At 35.6% G+C, this 17,165-nt stretch overlaps 1 protein-coding gene across 3 annotated transcripts; it reads left to right on the plus strand.

Moving 5' to 3' along the window:
• Positions 1–338: 338 nt before the first annotated feature.
• On the plus strand, positions 339–12,892 carry LOC122081911. 3 transcript variants are annotated; one of them, XM_042649311.1, is made up of 3 exons: positions 8,109–8,371; positions 8,708–8,803; positions 11,017–12,892. In XM_042649311.1, exon 3 carries the CDS (start codon positions 11,020–11,022, stop codon positions 12,727–12,729), a length of 1,710 nt encoding a protein of 569 aa, XP_042505245.1. In that variant the 5' UTR covers positions 8,109–8,371; positions 8,708–8,803; positions 11,017–11,019; the 3' UTR covers positions 12,730–12,892. The 3 variants fall into 3 exon arrangements, with proteins under 3 accessions (XP_042505246.1, XP_042505248.1, XP_042505245.1); XM_042649312.1 differs by lacking the exons at positions 8,109–8,371; positions 8,708–8,803 and adding an exon at positions 339–724; XM_042649314.1 differs by lacking the exons at positions 8,109–8,371; positions 8,708–8,803; positions 11,017–12,892 and adding exons at positions 364–724; positions 1,695–3,383.
• The last annotated feature ends 4,273 nt before the right edge of the window (positions 12,893–17,165 follow it).

Below are 17,165 nucleotides of genomic sequence, written 5' to 3' on the forward strand. Positions count from 1 at the left end.
AAGATTCTATTTTTTTGTTCCAATAAAACGAAAAAACTCCAAAAACGTTTTTTTGAACGATACCAAACGGAGCCTAAGTTTTGACACCTTTAGATATATCTATACATTTTTTCTTTTTTTGATAAAATATGTATATGTATAGTCTATACAACATACTACATATTAGGATCTTTTTTCCTATTACACATGGGAGCAGGTTAGTTGGCTAAGGTATAGTTGAAATTTCTCCTTTTGTGTGATTTTTACTGTGCGTAGCTTCCTTTCCCATTTCCTAATAATTAATGGGAAGTACGTACGGCTTGACAAAAGCTTTTCCTTGCTTTTCTTTTGATATGCATCCACTATTCATATAGGGGATGCATCTTCTCATTGTTTTGTACAGGGTTTCACCTTTCCACACAAAACCCAGTCTTGTTGCTTCTCTCCACTATCCACTCCCACACTTTACTGTAAGAGCCACCACAAAATCCTCCTCTGATCGCTTTAAATCCTCTCTCTTCCTCCGGTAAAACCATAAATTCCTGTGAAAAACCGACAGACCCCCCACCCTGTTGCTTCTCTCTCTCAGTCTCTTTCAGCACGAACCCTCTCTGCCTCTTCTTCCTATTTCCCTTACTCATCTCCTTCTCTCTTCTCTCACTAGTTGACTGCGAACAAGCTGGTTGGGGATTTTGGTTCCAGGTTCTCCAACACTAAAGACACGAACGGGGCACGAACAGTAAAGGTTCGATTCTCTCTCTCTTCTTTCTTTAGCTAACTCTGTGGATGATCTAAGTGGTTGTGTTGGGTTGTGCTTCCCTGCTGAATGAAATTTTTTTTATTATTATTTTTAAGATCAATTATATTACAGAGAGGAAATATATATATATATATATAGAGAGAGAGAGAGAGAGAGAGAGAGAGAGAGAGAGAGAGAGAATATGGGTAACCTAAAAAAAAAAAAATTCTCTCTTGATGATGCTATGTTGATTGTGTTGGTACCCTTTACCTTGAGTTGCTGAATTGGACAGTTGAAGGAGGGGAAGCTGCTACACAAGTTTGTGTAACAGCTGTTTGAAGCAAGAAGTGAAATTTTAGCAATATTCCAGTTTATGTTGCTCACCTATAATTTATGATGGATAGGTGCCACAATATGGCACCCATAAGCCCCAACTTGTTCTAGAAACACTTATGAGAGGTTCTTTGGCCTCACAACAATTTGGCCGTACCTAAAATTTAATCCACGTTGATGTATCCATATCAAACTTCTGTTAGTCTTGTGTGGTGAAGTTTTGAAGAGTCATGATAGACTCCCCTGCATTATTAAGGAAATTAAACTCTTATCTCAATACCACAAGTGGATCTTATATGGAAATTTTCCTAGTTAAGAAGTCCATACTCCTTGTGAGCAATGACTGTTCTCCATAGACCATCTTTCCCTATCTATAGAGTTATTTTGTATACATTATTTATTTCATTGATTTTGGTGTCCAAAATGCATCCCTCTGATCTCTTGGTTTGAGTACTTGCCCTCCACTCTACAAGATGGCCCATTATATTGCATAGTGGTTTCATTCCTCCTTTGGGTGTTATATATAAGAAGGCCTTCCCCACACTGCAATTCAAAGTACATTGGTTCCCAGTGTTTAAGCATTGTTTCAAGTATCTCAATCCCATTGCTTTATGATTGCTTTTATGTGTTTATTTTTTAATAGGAAATGAGCGACGACGAGGGTGAATTTTTTGAATGTCAGTATGATTCCTCCTTTCTAGAAAGGGTGGTACCATTGGGCCCTTTTGGTTTCCCAAATCTATTGTTACTGAAGCCACAAGTGGTGAACGAATTTCAAAACCTTCTGGACAATACCAAAGCTGAATTGGCAAAGAAGAATAATGAGCTTAATGAATTGCGAAGTCTGCTGGACAATACCAAGGCTGAATTGGTGAAGAAGAATGATGAGCTTAATGAATTGCGAAACATCCTAGATGGTACCAAGGTTGAATTGGAAAAGAAGGATGATGAGATGAAAGAATTAAAGAAGCAAAAGATTGATCAAGACTGGAATCCTGAACAGTTCCGATTGTCTATTGTTGCAATCACAAACTCAATGAAGAGAGTGTTTGTTGACTTTGGTCTTGAGCCACCGGAAAGTGGAGATCCAAAGTCTGTGTTGAAGTTTCTTGAGATGCTACATGATTTGATCCTTCAAAAAGAATTCAATTCCACTTTCTTAGTAGCCGCAAATGGGATACTTGCCTCGATTGCAAGTATATTTGAGAAACGTAGTGGCTTAAGCATTGGCATGGAAACAACGATTAGTAATCCAGCCCGTCTCATTGAGAGTTTATTTACCTTAAGAGGCTTTATTGATTCCCATTTCTTTATTGATGGCAGTGTAATAGTCGAGGATTTCCGTCTAATGAACAAAGACGACCTCCCAGTTATCTTTCAGGATTCTATAGCAGATGTGGTTGAGCTCAAGCAAAATAAGGAGATGGGTACGAAATCAATCGATAACATCGACCGAAGCTCCATCTTCTATGGGTATTTCAACATTCCAATGGTGGGGATGTTCAAAGGTGTTTTAACAAGAGTTCATGTGAGCTTTCCAGATGAGATTATGGTGAAACTTCAAGTAGGCAAACATAACCTTAATGATAAAAGGTTTTGGTTTGTCAATGCCAATGGTGCAGGTATATTTCAAAAAGAGCTTTTGCGTCCGGAAGACATCAAATTCACTCCTTCTCGGGTCTTAGGTGACCGGACCAACTTTGTGGGGTTTTTCCGTAGGATGAATCGAATCTTTGTTAATGAGAAGGGGAGATATCTCAAATTTGACTTTAATTCTGGCAAGTTTTCGGGACCAGGAGCTGTTTTTGATAATGCAGTTCGTTATTATATTAACAAAGGTGTAATATTTCATCCTTTTAAGATGGTGCAATTTGATGTGAATACACCTGCAACAAATATCGTACAGCGAGAAGTTTACTTACCTCTATCAACTTCAAAAGATATTGGTCAGAATGATGCCACTTATATTGTGGATAATCTAGGCAACGATTGTGCTTTCACGTTCAATGACTTCTGTTTTGTGGGGAAAATAACAAAAGCCTCCGGTACTTTCCGTGAGAATGCTCTGGTCAGTGTGTTCTTCGAACAAAACCAACATGGGGAGAACTGTTATGTCGATGCTCTAGCAACAACTTTCTTTGTTTTGAAAACAGGACAAGTAACATCGCATGCTTACCGTGATACACTGAAGGCTCCAAAGTTTGTTTAAAAGGGACCTATAGTTTATTTTATGCTTTTGTTTTAATTTATTTTAGTTTGTTTAACTTATGTTATATATATCTGTTTAAAATATATATGCCCGAACTGTAATGATTTCATACAAGTTTTTGTACATACAACTCATATCCTATTATATTGCAGTATTATGGTACATATAGTATTATATTGCAGTAGACAAAATTCGAAGATCATATCCACATGAACAACATAGTAAAAAATAATGGCAAAAAATTACAAATCACATGAGAAACCATAGAATTCAGGTGGTTTAGATTTCGTGTTTCATATGTTTTTTGGTAATTGCAACATGTTAGTCACAGGTTCAAAACTTGAAAATAGTCTCTTCTGCAAAGTGGGGGAAGGTTGCCTACACTTGCTCCTCCCAGACCCTGCAATAGCGAGAGTCTCGTGCACTGGGTTGTCAAAAAAAAAAAAAATTGTAGATTTTGTTCTCCTCCTACAAATGATTAGCTACTGAAATTTTTTTGGTGATTTTGGACTTTAATATGTTGAGATATCAAACCTGGAAGTTCGGAGAAGAAAGATTTGGGCTTTGTTGGTCCACAAATCCAGCTTTTGATTTGAGAGTTGGATGTTTAGAGCATCAAAAACATGGTACAGTGTATGAAATTCCATAAAGAATACCAAAGATAGGTGATATCAAGGACAAAAATAAAAATTCAGATCATGGAAATTAAAAAGTTGAAAATTTTACACCTCAAATTGGGTGGATCAGCTACCACCTCTCAACACCCAATCCACTTTGCCCACTCTTGATCATGCTCTAGGGATCGGTAGCAGATTAGAGGAATCAGCTGGAATGGATTGGTATCGGTGGAGGGAGATCTTGATACTGGGCGGATCTCCATTTTTGGCCAATCCTGTATCAGCGTATCGGTGCAAAATAATGATAAAATGGTAAAAAAAAATTTTAAAAAAAAAATCTAATTTTTAAAGAAAACCAAGGATGTATCTATATAATCCAGACCGATACGGGCCAATTAAGATCAGAATCGATCGAAAGAAAGTACTGCTCTGAATCGACATCTATGAAGATTGGCCAATTCAAACTTTGCCCAAATCAATTTAAATTGATTAGTGGCATGTAGCCTCAAAGAAATAAAAGCTATGATTACACAATGATTTTTTTATGTATCTATTTCTCACTTTCTTTCTTCAAATTAATTTTTTTTTTTTGCTTGGCTTTCAAACATAGTTTTTTTTTTACTTGCAAACATAGTTTCCAACTTTCTTAAATGAGGTCATATAAGGCAGCTTCTTATTCCTAGGGTATCAAATTGTTTGTAGACTCCTTAGATTGGAAGGCCTTGTCTAATTTATGTATGACAGTTTGGTCACTTACCTCTCCGTGGTTGAGAGTTTTTTTGTATTTCTCTTTCCATATGTCCCACGTGTTCTAATGAATAGTTTTATATATATATATATATATATATATGTAAGGCTGGTTATCATATTGTTTCTACAAAATTTTCTAGAATAAAGAAGTGAAGTTTAACTAGTGCAAATAACTATCAAGGGACAAATTAGATAGAGCATATTATATCTACTCGAGTCCGCATCCTCTACGGCGAGTTGTAGGAGGCGGTGAGAGTCCCATGTTGGGGTTATTCTGACGACTAGGACACTCACTACTCTCTGTGGCCGCCATAGAGAATTTTTTTCACCTCAGCTTCTTAGTTATTGGCCTATTTACACAAATGTCAATTAATTTCAAGCATTTAATATAAGAAATTTAATTGCTTATTCATTTCACACATCAACATCGAAGAATTAAAGCTTTTAGAAAATGATAAATGTCAATTGTTGAGTATTGCATTCCTAAAATTGACATTTTTTTCAGAACCATTCTCATATTAATAGTCATTTTCCTCGTGCAAGGTCAATTTTCTTGATTTTTACATCGGCACCTCTTCCACTAATATGATGAAGCAACTTAAAGAGCAAAACAAATGAAGCGGCACAATATATATTTTCTGTTCCATAATAATATTCATTGGTGGTTTATGTCCTAGTTTACTTCCTTCATTAAGCTGAAAATAACATACCAGTGTGTGTAGTGCATCACAATGATATCTCAAGATTTCTCATTGCAATTGAATGATATTGGCTTTGGAAAATGGGGAAATTTTTTATTTAGCCAAAGTCGTGTCATTTGCAATCATTGGATGGAGAATAATCCATTTTAACCATTCAAAAGTCATATTAAATGTGTTTAAACCAAGTTTTTTGGCTCAACACGCCTTTCAGAAAAACTAATTACTCGGCCTGATCAAATCTAGTCATGGCAAGTCACGCTATTATTTTTAAAATACAATAAATATGTATAAATTAATAAAAAAATCATAAAAATAAACAAAAATAAGAGAAAAAAAAATACTGGAATCATATATCCTTGAATTTTGAATTTATACCATTGGAAATATGTTCAATAATATAAGTACACGTGATTAAATAACCATTTTAAAAATCTTTTTACACAACCTTTTTGCAAGTTAAGAGGCTTATAAAACCTACCAATGTCATAATATTTGTACATATTCAAAGCAAATCTATCACGCCAAACCTCTTTCCTTCCGAATTTGTGCAGTGTATGCTGATTTAATTATCTTTGGATACATAGTTATGTAGTAAGCAACAGTGCCACATGCTCTAGCTTCTTGAAGAATAGCAAATTATATGACACTAGATTTCAAACTTGCTATTTCTTGGAAAGGGAAAATCAAATCATTGAGTGGGCAATCCGTTTAAGAGTTGCTTTATATATTATTGAAGCCTTAGATTATTGTAGTTCGGAAGGGAGAATTGAAAGTTGCAGAATTGTTTCGTTATGCTTGTGAAAACTGAAAATTGGAGTTGCAAATAGGTAAGTTGAAGGGTTGTGATATGTGGAGAAGGGAGTCAAGGGACTTGAGGAGTCAAGTATTTGGTTTTTATTGTTTTACACCTTTGGCTTTGGCTTTGGCTTTGGCTTTGGCTTTAGTTTTAGTTTTATTAGTTATTATATTTATTTAATCAATAGTCAAATTATTCAACCATGTATTAATTGTAATTTTTTTTATATGAAAAGACTCGACGAGTTTATAATGACTCAAGTAAAATTAAAATACAAGTAAGTCTTATTTGACTCGAATAATTCATGATTAAGTCTTGTCATTTTTCACCTTACTTGAGTCTACATGGTTCTTAACCAAATTTTCTAAAAATTTAACTCAACGCAGGTGATTTAGCCAAGTCAAAATCTAATTCTGCAACTATGATTTAAACCATCATGTGAATTTATTTGAAATATTATGAAATGAGAAAGTTTTTACATATTAGAAATAATACATATAAAATGTTTCTTAAATCTACATATTAGAAATAATACATATAAAATGTTTCTTAAATCATGTAACTAAGTCAAATCATTAAATTACAGACATAAGGCCATTGAATAAATTAGCATGATTTTTTTTTTTTGTAGAAAAATTAGCATGATTCAATATTTTAGAAAGTTTAGTTCTCTTTTATGTTCTGTTCAATGCAAGCAGCCAAGCAATAATCATGGAAAGTGCTAAAAATATCAACTGAAGGTCATCCACAATGCTTTAATGGAAAGTAATTCATTTTAATCATCCACACACAACAATGGAAGTGCTTTTAACAGTCTTTTAGCATCGGTTTATGTTTAACTCTTTAGCAGTGAAAAAACATATTATATTGCTTCCATTTACCTCTAAAGGAAAAATTTGAGCATTGGAAAAAAAATGACCATTATAATTAGACTTTTAGAGGTGGTTTTTTTTTTTTTTTTTTTTTTTGAATTACTGCTATTTTATTTTGTAAGTTAAATTACTACATTACATTTAATAGCTACCTTTAGAGATAATGAATCTAACCTCAAGGCAAGGATTTAGGGGACCGTATTGGTATCGATATCGGTATCGGTCTCTGTCAATATCGATCCAATATTGATTAAGATCTAATCGGATCAGTGGGTATTGGTTTCTTCATTGCTTTTTTTTTTTTTTTTGATACCCAGGGTGTCTGAATCTTTAACTTGACTAATCCTTAGGGTCACTCTGATACTTCTTACACAAGACCGGATCAATCCGAGATGAAAACTCTCGTGTAGTGATCCCAAGAAATTGAGTGTAGTGGCAAAGATTTGATCACGATGCCTCGCTTCCTAAAGCTGAGTATTGTATCTCCTCTAAGCCAATTACACTAACCCCTGGGTTGACTCTTCATTGCTTACTCACACGGAATGTTTACATTTAACACCAATTTTTGTAGCCTTCCCTAAAATCTTAGATTTTTAAATTACTGTAACCCTTTTTTTTTTTTTTTTTTGATTGAGACACGCGTCAGCCACTGTGTGGTCCTTTTTACCAAAAAAAAAAAAAAAAGTGTGTTCCTTCGTCCCTATCCCCTTTTTTTTTTATTCAAAAAGAAAGATGGATGAAACTGCCGTTAAAGTTTCTATACACCGGCGGTATTTGTATGTATGCATTTAATGAGAGTTGATCATGTTTATGTAGGAGAATGTTTTTATACCTCCCTTGTTTGTAGATGTAGAATTTATTTTCTCTCTTTTCATTTAATAAATTCCATATCTACGGATAACGAACGTACGAGAATATTCTTGTACATGAACCTGATTCATTCTCATGGTTTTAAGATCAACGCATCGGATGTAATAATCCTCATCCAATCTTGACCGTTGGATCCTTTATTGTCCACGTGTCGTGTTCTACAGGTAACAAAACAAGGAAAAACATGAATGAGAAAAACAGAGGATTTTGATCCTTTTATACCACGCCAGAGTGCCTGGTCTTCCCAGTCTCCAAAAAACCAGAGCATTTTTTCCCTTCCTGCACAAAATCTTCCTCCGATCACTTCAATCCCTCTTTTTTTCCGCTCCCCCTTCCTGCACAAAACGATAAATTCACGTGAAAAACCTACCCTGTTGCTTCTCTCCACTCCATCTCTTTCCCGCACGAACCCTTTCTGCCTCTTCTTCATATCAATCTCTTACTCCCAGTTGTCTGCGAACTAGCTGGTTGGGGGATTTTGGTTGCAGGCGCTGGAACAGTGAAGGTACGATTCTATCTCTCTTCTTTTGTTTATCTGTCTCTGTTTATGGGGCTCTCTGTTGGTTTATTTTTTCATTACATCTCAATATTCACTAAGATAGGATTTGCTAAGCTGAGTCACTTGGTTTTAGTAGTAGTCATCTACTCTTTAGCTCATTGACTAGATTGATCAACCAGAACAGGTCAAGAATCTCACTTTGATTTCCAAAGTAGAAAATTTGAATAAGTGAATAGTATATGGAAAGATAATAAAATGTATGGTTATCAAGATAAGTTAGTTCATTACCTTGAGTTGTCCTAATATAGAATAGAAATTTACTGTTCTTGCTGGATTGGACAGCTGAAGGAGGGGAAGCTGCACAAGACTCTTTGTAGAGAAAAGGACTTCCAAGAGAACTTTCAACTACATTAGTCCATAGCAACAAAAAGTAGCAAGGTGAGCTAGAACTCCTCTTGTTCTTCATACCTTGCTTTTGACACAGAGTGAGGGATCGATCCAGATTTCCCCTTTAAGGAGAAAGATCTTTTTAAGTTCCTACTCTAGCATCACTTGTGAATTGTGGCTTCATTTGCAAAACATTCATCTGCAGAGTACTGAACTGTTTATCCAGTGATGATTCTTTAATAGCTGTTTGGAGAAAATATTTAGAATGTTTAGAAGATTTAAGTGAAAGTTTAGAAATATTCCAATTTCTGTTGTTAAACTATAACTGTCTACTAAACTAGCAGAAAATTTCTGAGGGATTGGTGCCACAGTATGGTACTCATAAAAGCCCCAACTAGTTTTTGAATTATACTTATGAGGTTCTTTGGCCTGTCAACCATTTGTTCCTACCTAACATTTGATGCACGTTACACCCACTCAAATTTCTGTCTTGAAGAATTATGGTAGACTCCCCTTCACTACTAAGGATGCAACACTCTCTCTCTCTCTCTCTCTCTCTCTAATCTCATAGATGGCACTTTTGGAGAAATTGGTCTCTAAGACCAAAAACTTCCTTGAAGCATCTTAGAGCAGATCTGAGATATCACAATTATGTATTCAGAGTCCTGCAATACATATGACCAATGAATGGCAAGTGGGTGGTGGCTGAACTGCCTTTAGTAATCATAGACCTTTCAATTGGATTTTGTTCAGCTGCTTTCTTAAGTAGTCTTCACCAAGTTTAAATAACAAAGTGTTTTGCCCTATCTTAGATAGATACTCCTTAGCCAGTTGATGATACAGCTGGTTAAGCTCCGGTACGCAAGAAGGACATGAAAGTGGAACTCAAATGGGAGTTGCTCCTAACATGTTATGTGACTTGCATGATAAAATACAAAAGTTAAGTGGGCAAGATTAAGAAATTAGATGGTGGACCAACTGGAAAAAAACATGGCTGTAGGGAAGTGAGTAAGAGATAAGATCTTGGACTTTGAAGTTTCCAATATTTAAGATGAAAAGATTAGTTCTGTAATAATGAAATGAAGCAGCTTACACGGTTCCTAGTCTGGGCATTGCATATATCATTTTCCATCTTGCATGTGACTTGGATCCATGGTTTCAGATATAGGTCACTTGTTGATATCAACTTACATAATTCCTTTTTTGGTCATTGCATTTATCATTTTCCTTCTTGTATGTGTGAGTGTTGTTGAAATATTATAGAATTATGAGTCAACTTGGCCCACAACTGGTTAACCATATTAGTATATTGGAAAATTGTTTATATCTGGGAATGTGGCTCCAGCGCCAGCCAATGGGAGTGTGCACAGGCGTCAACCAGGAGTGGTGTGGTGATCATTTTGCACCCCTGTGTCTAGGCACAAGGGCCATGCACCCCCCACATAGGACATTCTCTCTTAATATATTTCTCCTTGATAGATCCAGAAATTAAGTTTTTTTGCCCATTCCGTTATTAAACATTGAAAGTGCATAAAATATCATGTAAAGGTCATCCAAAATCATTTAATTGATGTTTTAACCGTCCACAAGTCCTATTAAATGGTTTAAACAATCCCATATAACATCCACAAGTTGTTGGACCATGTATCTATTACAAAAGAATTTTGATGGAAAAAAGTGGAGTGTGAATCAAAAGGTGGGATACTTTGAAGGTTTATCATAAAATTTCAAAAACTAAAGTTTGTTTCATGGGTAAGTGGTAAAATAACAGACAACATGCATTAAATGGTTTGTTTACTTTTGTGGCAAGAGAATTTTTCCACCCCACCCTTCTTCAGAGTCCTACCATAGATCTGGATTATATTATTTTTCATAGGTTTTACTAACATTTCCTTTCAATGCCTTTGCTGACCCTTGATGCCATTACATATGGGGCCCATGAATTTTCCTTTCCCACTCAGTTTGGCCCACCAAACAAATGGGGTCTAATTGATGTGCCAACAAATTAAGTGACAAATTATCTATCAATACCAGTTCTTGGGTTTGAATAAGATTACATAGATTTACCAAAACCAACTGATCCGTTGTTTTGCATGGTGGTTTATTCCTCCTTTGGCTATCATATTATATATAAGAAGGCCTTCCCCAAACTTTACTTCAAAACACATTGGTTCACAGTGTCTCGGAAATTAGTTTTATTTAAGCATTGTTTTATCTCAATCCCATTGCTTTGTGACTGCTTGTTTGTGTTTATTTTTTAATAGGAAATGAGTTGGTCATCGAGTGATAATTTTTTCGTTAACTCAAAATTAGAGGTATTCTCGGTCGACTTCTTTTTTGAACCATTAGAATTGACAAAGTGCAAAGCTGTCGTCTATGATGGACCGAAGAGTGATGATTTCAAGAGGTTCTTGCGTTCTAGGAACTTTCAAGTAAATCGTCAAGGAAAGGTTATTGTACATGTCCAAAAGTGTGATGACAATGGTGAATTCCTTGAATGTCAGTATGATTCCTTCCTTCTAGAAATGGTGGTACCATTGGGCGCTTTTGGTTTCTCAAACGTACCATTACCAAAGCCACAAGCAATGAACAAATTGCAGAGCGTCCTGGACAATACCAAGGCTGAACTGGCGAAAAACAATGATGAGCTTAACGAATTGCGAAGCCTCCTGGACAATACCAAGACTGAATTAGCGAAGAAGAATGATGAGCTAAATGAATTAAAGAAGCAGAAGATTGATCAAGATTGGAATGCTGAACGGTTCCGATTGACTATCATTGCGATCACAAACTCAGTGAAGAGAGTGTTTGTTGACTTTGGTCTTGAACCACTGGCAAGTGGAGATCCAGAGTCTGTGTTGAGATTTCTTGAGATTTTACATGATCTATTCCTTCACAAAGAGTTTAGTGCCACTTTCTTAGTCACTGCGAATGATATACTGACCTCGATTACAAGTATATTTGACAAACGCATTGGCTTAAGCATTGGCATGGAAACGAATAGTTCGACCACACCAGCCCATCTCATTAAGAATCTATTTACCTTAAGAGGCTTTATGGATTCTCACTTCTTTATTGATGGAAGCGTTATTATTAGGGATTTGCATCTGATGAATGAGGATGACCTCCCAATTATCTTTCGGGATTCCATGGCAGATGTGGCTGAGCTGAAACAGAAGAAGAAAGGTACAAAATCAATTAATAACATCGACAAAAACTCCATCTTCTATGGGTATTTCAACATTCCAATGGTGGGGATGTTCAAGGGTGTTTTAACAAGAGTTCATGTCACATTGCCGGATGAGATCATGGTGAAACTTAGAGAAGGCAAACATAACCTTAATGATAAAAGGTTTTGGTTTGTATATGCCAATGGGTCAGGCATATTTCAACAGGAGGCTTTAAGTCCTGAATCAATGGATAATTTAGATAAAGTCAAATTCGTCCCTTCACGGGTCTTAGGTGGCCAGACAAACTTCTTAGGTTTTTTGCTTAGGATGAATCGAACCTTCGTCAACAAGAATGGGACATATCTCAAGTTCGACTTTATTGCAGCCAAGTGTTCAGGTGTGAAGAACGATAATGTCCTTCGCTATTTTGACAAGGATTTTGCATTGATTAAACCTTTTAAGTTGGTGCAATTTGATGCAAATGAATGTGCAACTGATATCATTGAACGAAATGCTTCAGGCCCTGGGTTATGGACAAATCAGAGTCAGAAAGATGCCGCCTGGATTGTAAATGAAGCTCTGGGTAATAGCTGTTCTTTCATGTTGAATGGTATCTGTTTTATTGGGAAACTAACAAAAGCCTCCGGTACTTTCTGCAATAATGCTTTGGTTAGTGTATTCTTTGAACAAACCCAACATGGGGAGAATTGTTATGTGGATGCTCTAGCAACAACTTTCTTTGTTTTAGAAACAGAGAAAATAATTTCGTTTGACAATGGTAAAAAAAAGGCTCTGGAATTTACTTAGTAGGCGGTCCTGTAGTTCATTTGGTCGTTTATTATATTTTAGTCTGTTTAATCAGTTTTGTTATATAGGTAAACTTTGAGGCTACCTTGAATTGACTGGTCACACTATTGTATTGTCTCTTCCTTGGAGATGTCAGTTTAATTGTGCTTTAGTTGGTTCCCCATATGGAATTTTGTTGTTTTTTTTTTTGTTGTTGTTGTTTTGTATTTTCTTGTTAATTAAAATCACTTCTTCTCCTCACTAAGCTTTCAACCTGCAACCTCAAGGTTGCAACCAGAACCGGCAACCCGTTAAGGCTACAAAGAGTCTTAGTGTCTTGTTAAATAAAATTAGCCGGGGTGTGCTGACAAGCAATACCTTTTGGGGAGCTTGTCTGGAGATATATTTTTTTTTTTTCCTTTTTTAATTTTAATAAAGTTTGGATTCATTTTGTTGTGAGTTTTTCTGTGGGCTTAATAAAGGTTACCTTGTGGCTTGATCAACTTCTACAAGGATGAGAATGCAAAACTCATATACAGACCCTCTAGCTAACTCTTTCCCCAGAAAACAGAGTTATCTCTCTCTCTCTCTCTCTCTCTCTCTCTCTTTCTTTCACACACACACACACATATATGCATGTGAGGATCCGAATCCCTTGTACCCACAGAGAACCCACTGGCATCTGCGATGGTTGTTACATTGAGGCCAAAGGAGAAGCTCAGATTAAAAAGAGACTAGTTGTATGAATTGGTGTAGAACAAGACATAAGTTTTGCATTTGTCCTGCGACCCAAAACCATTGCAGCAGTCCCAAAGCCTCTGGCGAGTTAGTCTCACAGCTTAGCAAGCTGTGCTCTTGAGCAGAGAAAGAAATGAAGATGAAGAAGAGCAGAGCTCTCAAGAAGAGCTTACTGACAATGGTTGCCATGACTTCTTGCTCAACTTACAAACCTCGACAATAGTAATATACAAAAGTAGAGAGTGCAGGGAAGTGCTCTTCTCTCTTAGAATCCTCCAATTACTTACTGGGTCTTTGTTGAGTGTATATTTTGGATCAATACAAAGTTTACAAACTACAGATTTCAAAGGTGATGATGAACAAGATTCTTGGGTATTGACAGAGTTAATAAATATTTTGAGGAAAATTTCCAGAGGCCTCTGCTTTGATTGATTCCATTGGCTCAAGTGTGGGGAGGGATCCTTCCCAGGATCTTCATCAACTCTGCATCAACTTCCTTGGGCTTCAAACCTTTTTACCACATTTTGGTGAGAAAAATTATATAAAATTCAGTCACAAATTGAGAGTTTCAAAGAGACCAAGACCCCTTTGACCATTGCACATACCTATCAAAAAGAGTTAAAACAGAGATCAAAATTAGTAGACAATCCAGGACTAGGAAGAATTCCTATAGCAGAGGAATAAAGTTGTAACTACTGTACCTGTTTGGTAACATTTAAAATCACAGTACGAGGAATAAAATTGTAACTGCTGTATTCAGCTCCTCCCTTTTCTTTACATCTTTCTAATTAATTAAGAAAAATCCATTTTAAAAGTTGAAATTCATTGATTTTTCGTTATTTTTTTTTTCCTTAAAAATTCCATCGCTTCCGTGGTAGCTTGAATGTAGAGAAGACTTTCCGATTTCCTCTAATTTTTTGGCATGGTTTAGTTTTCCTGCCTTATAATCCTTGAAAAAAAAAACACACCCTTCCTTAATGAAATTTTAGCGATAAAATTGGTGTGCCAGGGTTGGGCAGGGGTGGTGCTGCATCGAAGAGATGGAGCAGAGATAAGGGAGAGAGGAACACTGAGTGAGAGTGGCAAAGGGAGGGAGGTGGTGGTGGTGATGGTGCTGGGTAGGCCGTTTGTAGGGAAGAGGGTGTGGCAAAAATGAGGGGAGAGAGAAGGATGTTGGGGGTATTTTAGGCAAGGTGTTCAGTTAGTTTTTTTTATTCATATCGAGATTTAGTAAATCTTTTCATCAATAATAACTTGTAATCGTGAAACATCTTTTAAATTTATCAATTTTGTAAATCTTTTTTCTTATTTAGGTTGCATTTGGTAGTCATTCAGTTTCAGAAACAATGTTTCGTGTCAAAAACAGAATTTTCAGTTTCTATGTCAAAATGTCATTTTAAAGCAAAAAAAAGGCATTTAGTGAACCTGTTTTAGGAACGATTACAACGTTTTTTTTTTTTCGTTCAAAAAAAAAAAAAAAAAACCTGAAAAACACCAAGTTGACATCAAATGCTTTAATCCGTTTTTTTGTTCTATAAGAAAAAAAAAAAAAATTCAGAAACATTTTTCTGAATGACTACCAAATGCACCCTTAGTAGATCTAAAAAATTGTCCTTAAATAAAAGGTGAGAACGGACAAGAACTTCGTGTTTATGGTTAAAGGTCCTGCAAACTATACTAACTTAGAGAACTTAAAAGAAAAGAATAGGTGCCACTCAGTCTAAATGCTCCAATACCCCAATTTTAAAAAGGCCATTCTTAGTGATGATCCTATCAATTAAGGCTTTTCATAGTAAATGCTTAAATTTGGGGTGTAAATGTAGTTTCCATAGAAAGGGACCAGACTTTGCAGAAAGCATGGGGAGAGACATCAACTTGGGCATTTTGTGCAAGATACTTGACGACCAGAGAGGTGGTGAAAATGTGCAAGATACCTGTGGAAGAGAAAGGGCATGTAATGGTATCAAATTTTATAATGTTTCTGAAAAAATTTCCAGAATAAAGGAGTGGAGTTTAACTTTTGCAAATAGCTATTGCATGGTAGATTAGATAGAGCACATTGTGTATATATATCCACCTGGTTTCTTAGCTATTGGCCTAGTACACAAATATCAGTCAGTTTTAAGTGTCATGCAACTCAATAATATCTCAAGAGTCCTCATTGGAACTGAATAATATTGGGACCTTTTAAATAAGGGGGAAATATTTTATTGATTAAAAACCTCATCATTTAATGTCATCGAATGGAGAATAATCCCTTTTTCATTATCCACAAGTCTTTAAATGTGTTTAAACCATCATATGAACTTATTTGAAATATTATTGAGTTTCCACATAGTAGAAATGACACATAAAAAATGTCTCTTGATTCATGGGACCAAGTCAAATCAATAAGTTACAAGCATAAGGCCTTCGAATATATTAGCATTGTTCAATATGCAGTCCCATATAAAACCTCATGTATACCAACGGTCATATAAAATTGCCCTTACAAACCTTGTATTTTAATAAATAAATAAATAAAAGGATTGAGTTTCCCTAAGGCCATGATGAACGGGTACTCATTCAGCGCATAGCCTAATTAGGGCCACTACGGGGTGGGGAGGGGGAGTGGGAGTGGGAGGGGAAAACTTTGTCCAAAATGAAAATGAATGAAAGACCTTTAATGGCAGTAGAAATAACTGTCACTAAATGTTACTTGGGAGAGTGTTCCCTATGGATGAGCCTAGCCTCCATCAACACCTCCTACAGTTTCTCTCTGGTATTTGCATAAGTCATTTCACATGGGGAGGAGAGAGACAGACTATGGTAAACACTACACTCCACCACAAAAAAAATATTATACCATGTTATATATTCTAACGGAAAAGGAAAAGGAACTATGGTAAACACTACACTACCACAAAATAACATTATCCCATATTATATATTCTAACGGAAAAGGGAAAGGAACTATGGTAAACACTACACTCCACCACAAAAAAACATTATCCCATGTTATATATTCTAACGGAAAAGGGAAAGGAAACCCTGCCCCTAAATGTCTTGTTTTATGACTTAACAAAGAAAACAAAAAAGGAAAACTTCTCATTTTTTTTTTTCTAACGGAAAAGGGAAAGGAACTATGGTAAACACTACACTACCACAAAATAACATTATCCCATGTTATATATTCTAACGGAAAAGGGAAAGGAACTATGGTAAACACTACACTCCACCACAAAAAAACATTATCCCATGTTATATATTCTAACGGAAAAGGGAAAGGAAACCCTGCCCCTAAATGTCTTGTTTTATGACTTAACAAAGAAAACAAAAAAGGAAAACTTCTATTTTTTTTGGTAGGCTCTCTATGATTTAAAAAAAAAAAAAAAAAAAAAAAAAAAAAAAAATTAGTATCATTACTTAACCCGCAAGTTTCATTAAAAGTTTTTTTTTTTTCATGACAAAAGGTTATATATACAATGTGATCAAAATCTTTTATTTGACAGTCACATATGCACAACGGAATCTCCTGTGCATACTGCGTAGACCCCTTGCCTTTTTTTTTTTTTTTTATTTAAAAGAAAGGTGGGTGCTGAGACTTTTAATGGCCCTTCCCGTTAAAGTTTGTATGCCTTTATTATGCCTTTGGACCTTTGGTATCAATAATTAAAGTTTTATAAGAGATTCTCAGTATAACATTCTGTATAAAAAGATTAACTGATTATGATAGATTA

Source organism: Macadamia integrifolia, chromosome 6 (assembly GCF_013358625.1).
Source record: "Macadamia integrifolia cultivar HAES 741 chromosome 6, SCU_Mint_v3, whole genome shotgun sequence".
In the NCBI taxonomy this organism is placed as follows: domain Eukaryota; kingdom Viridiplantae; phylum Streptophyta; class Magnoliopsida; order Proteales; family Proteaceae; genus Macadamia; species Macadamia integrifolia.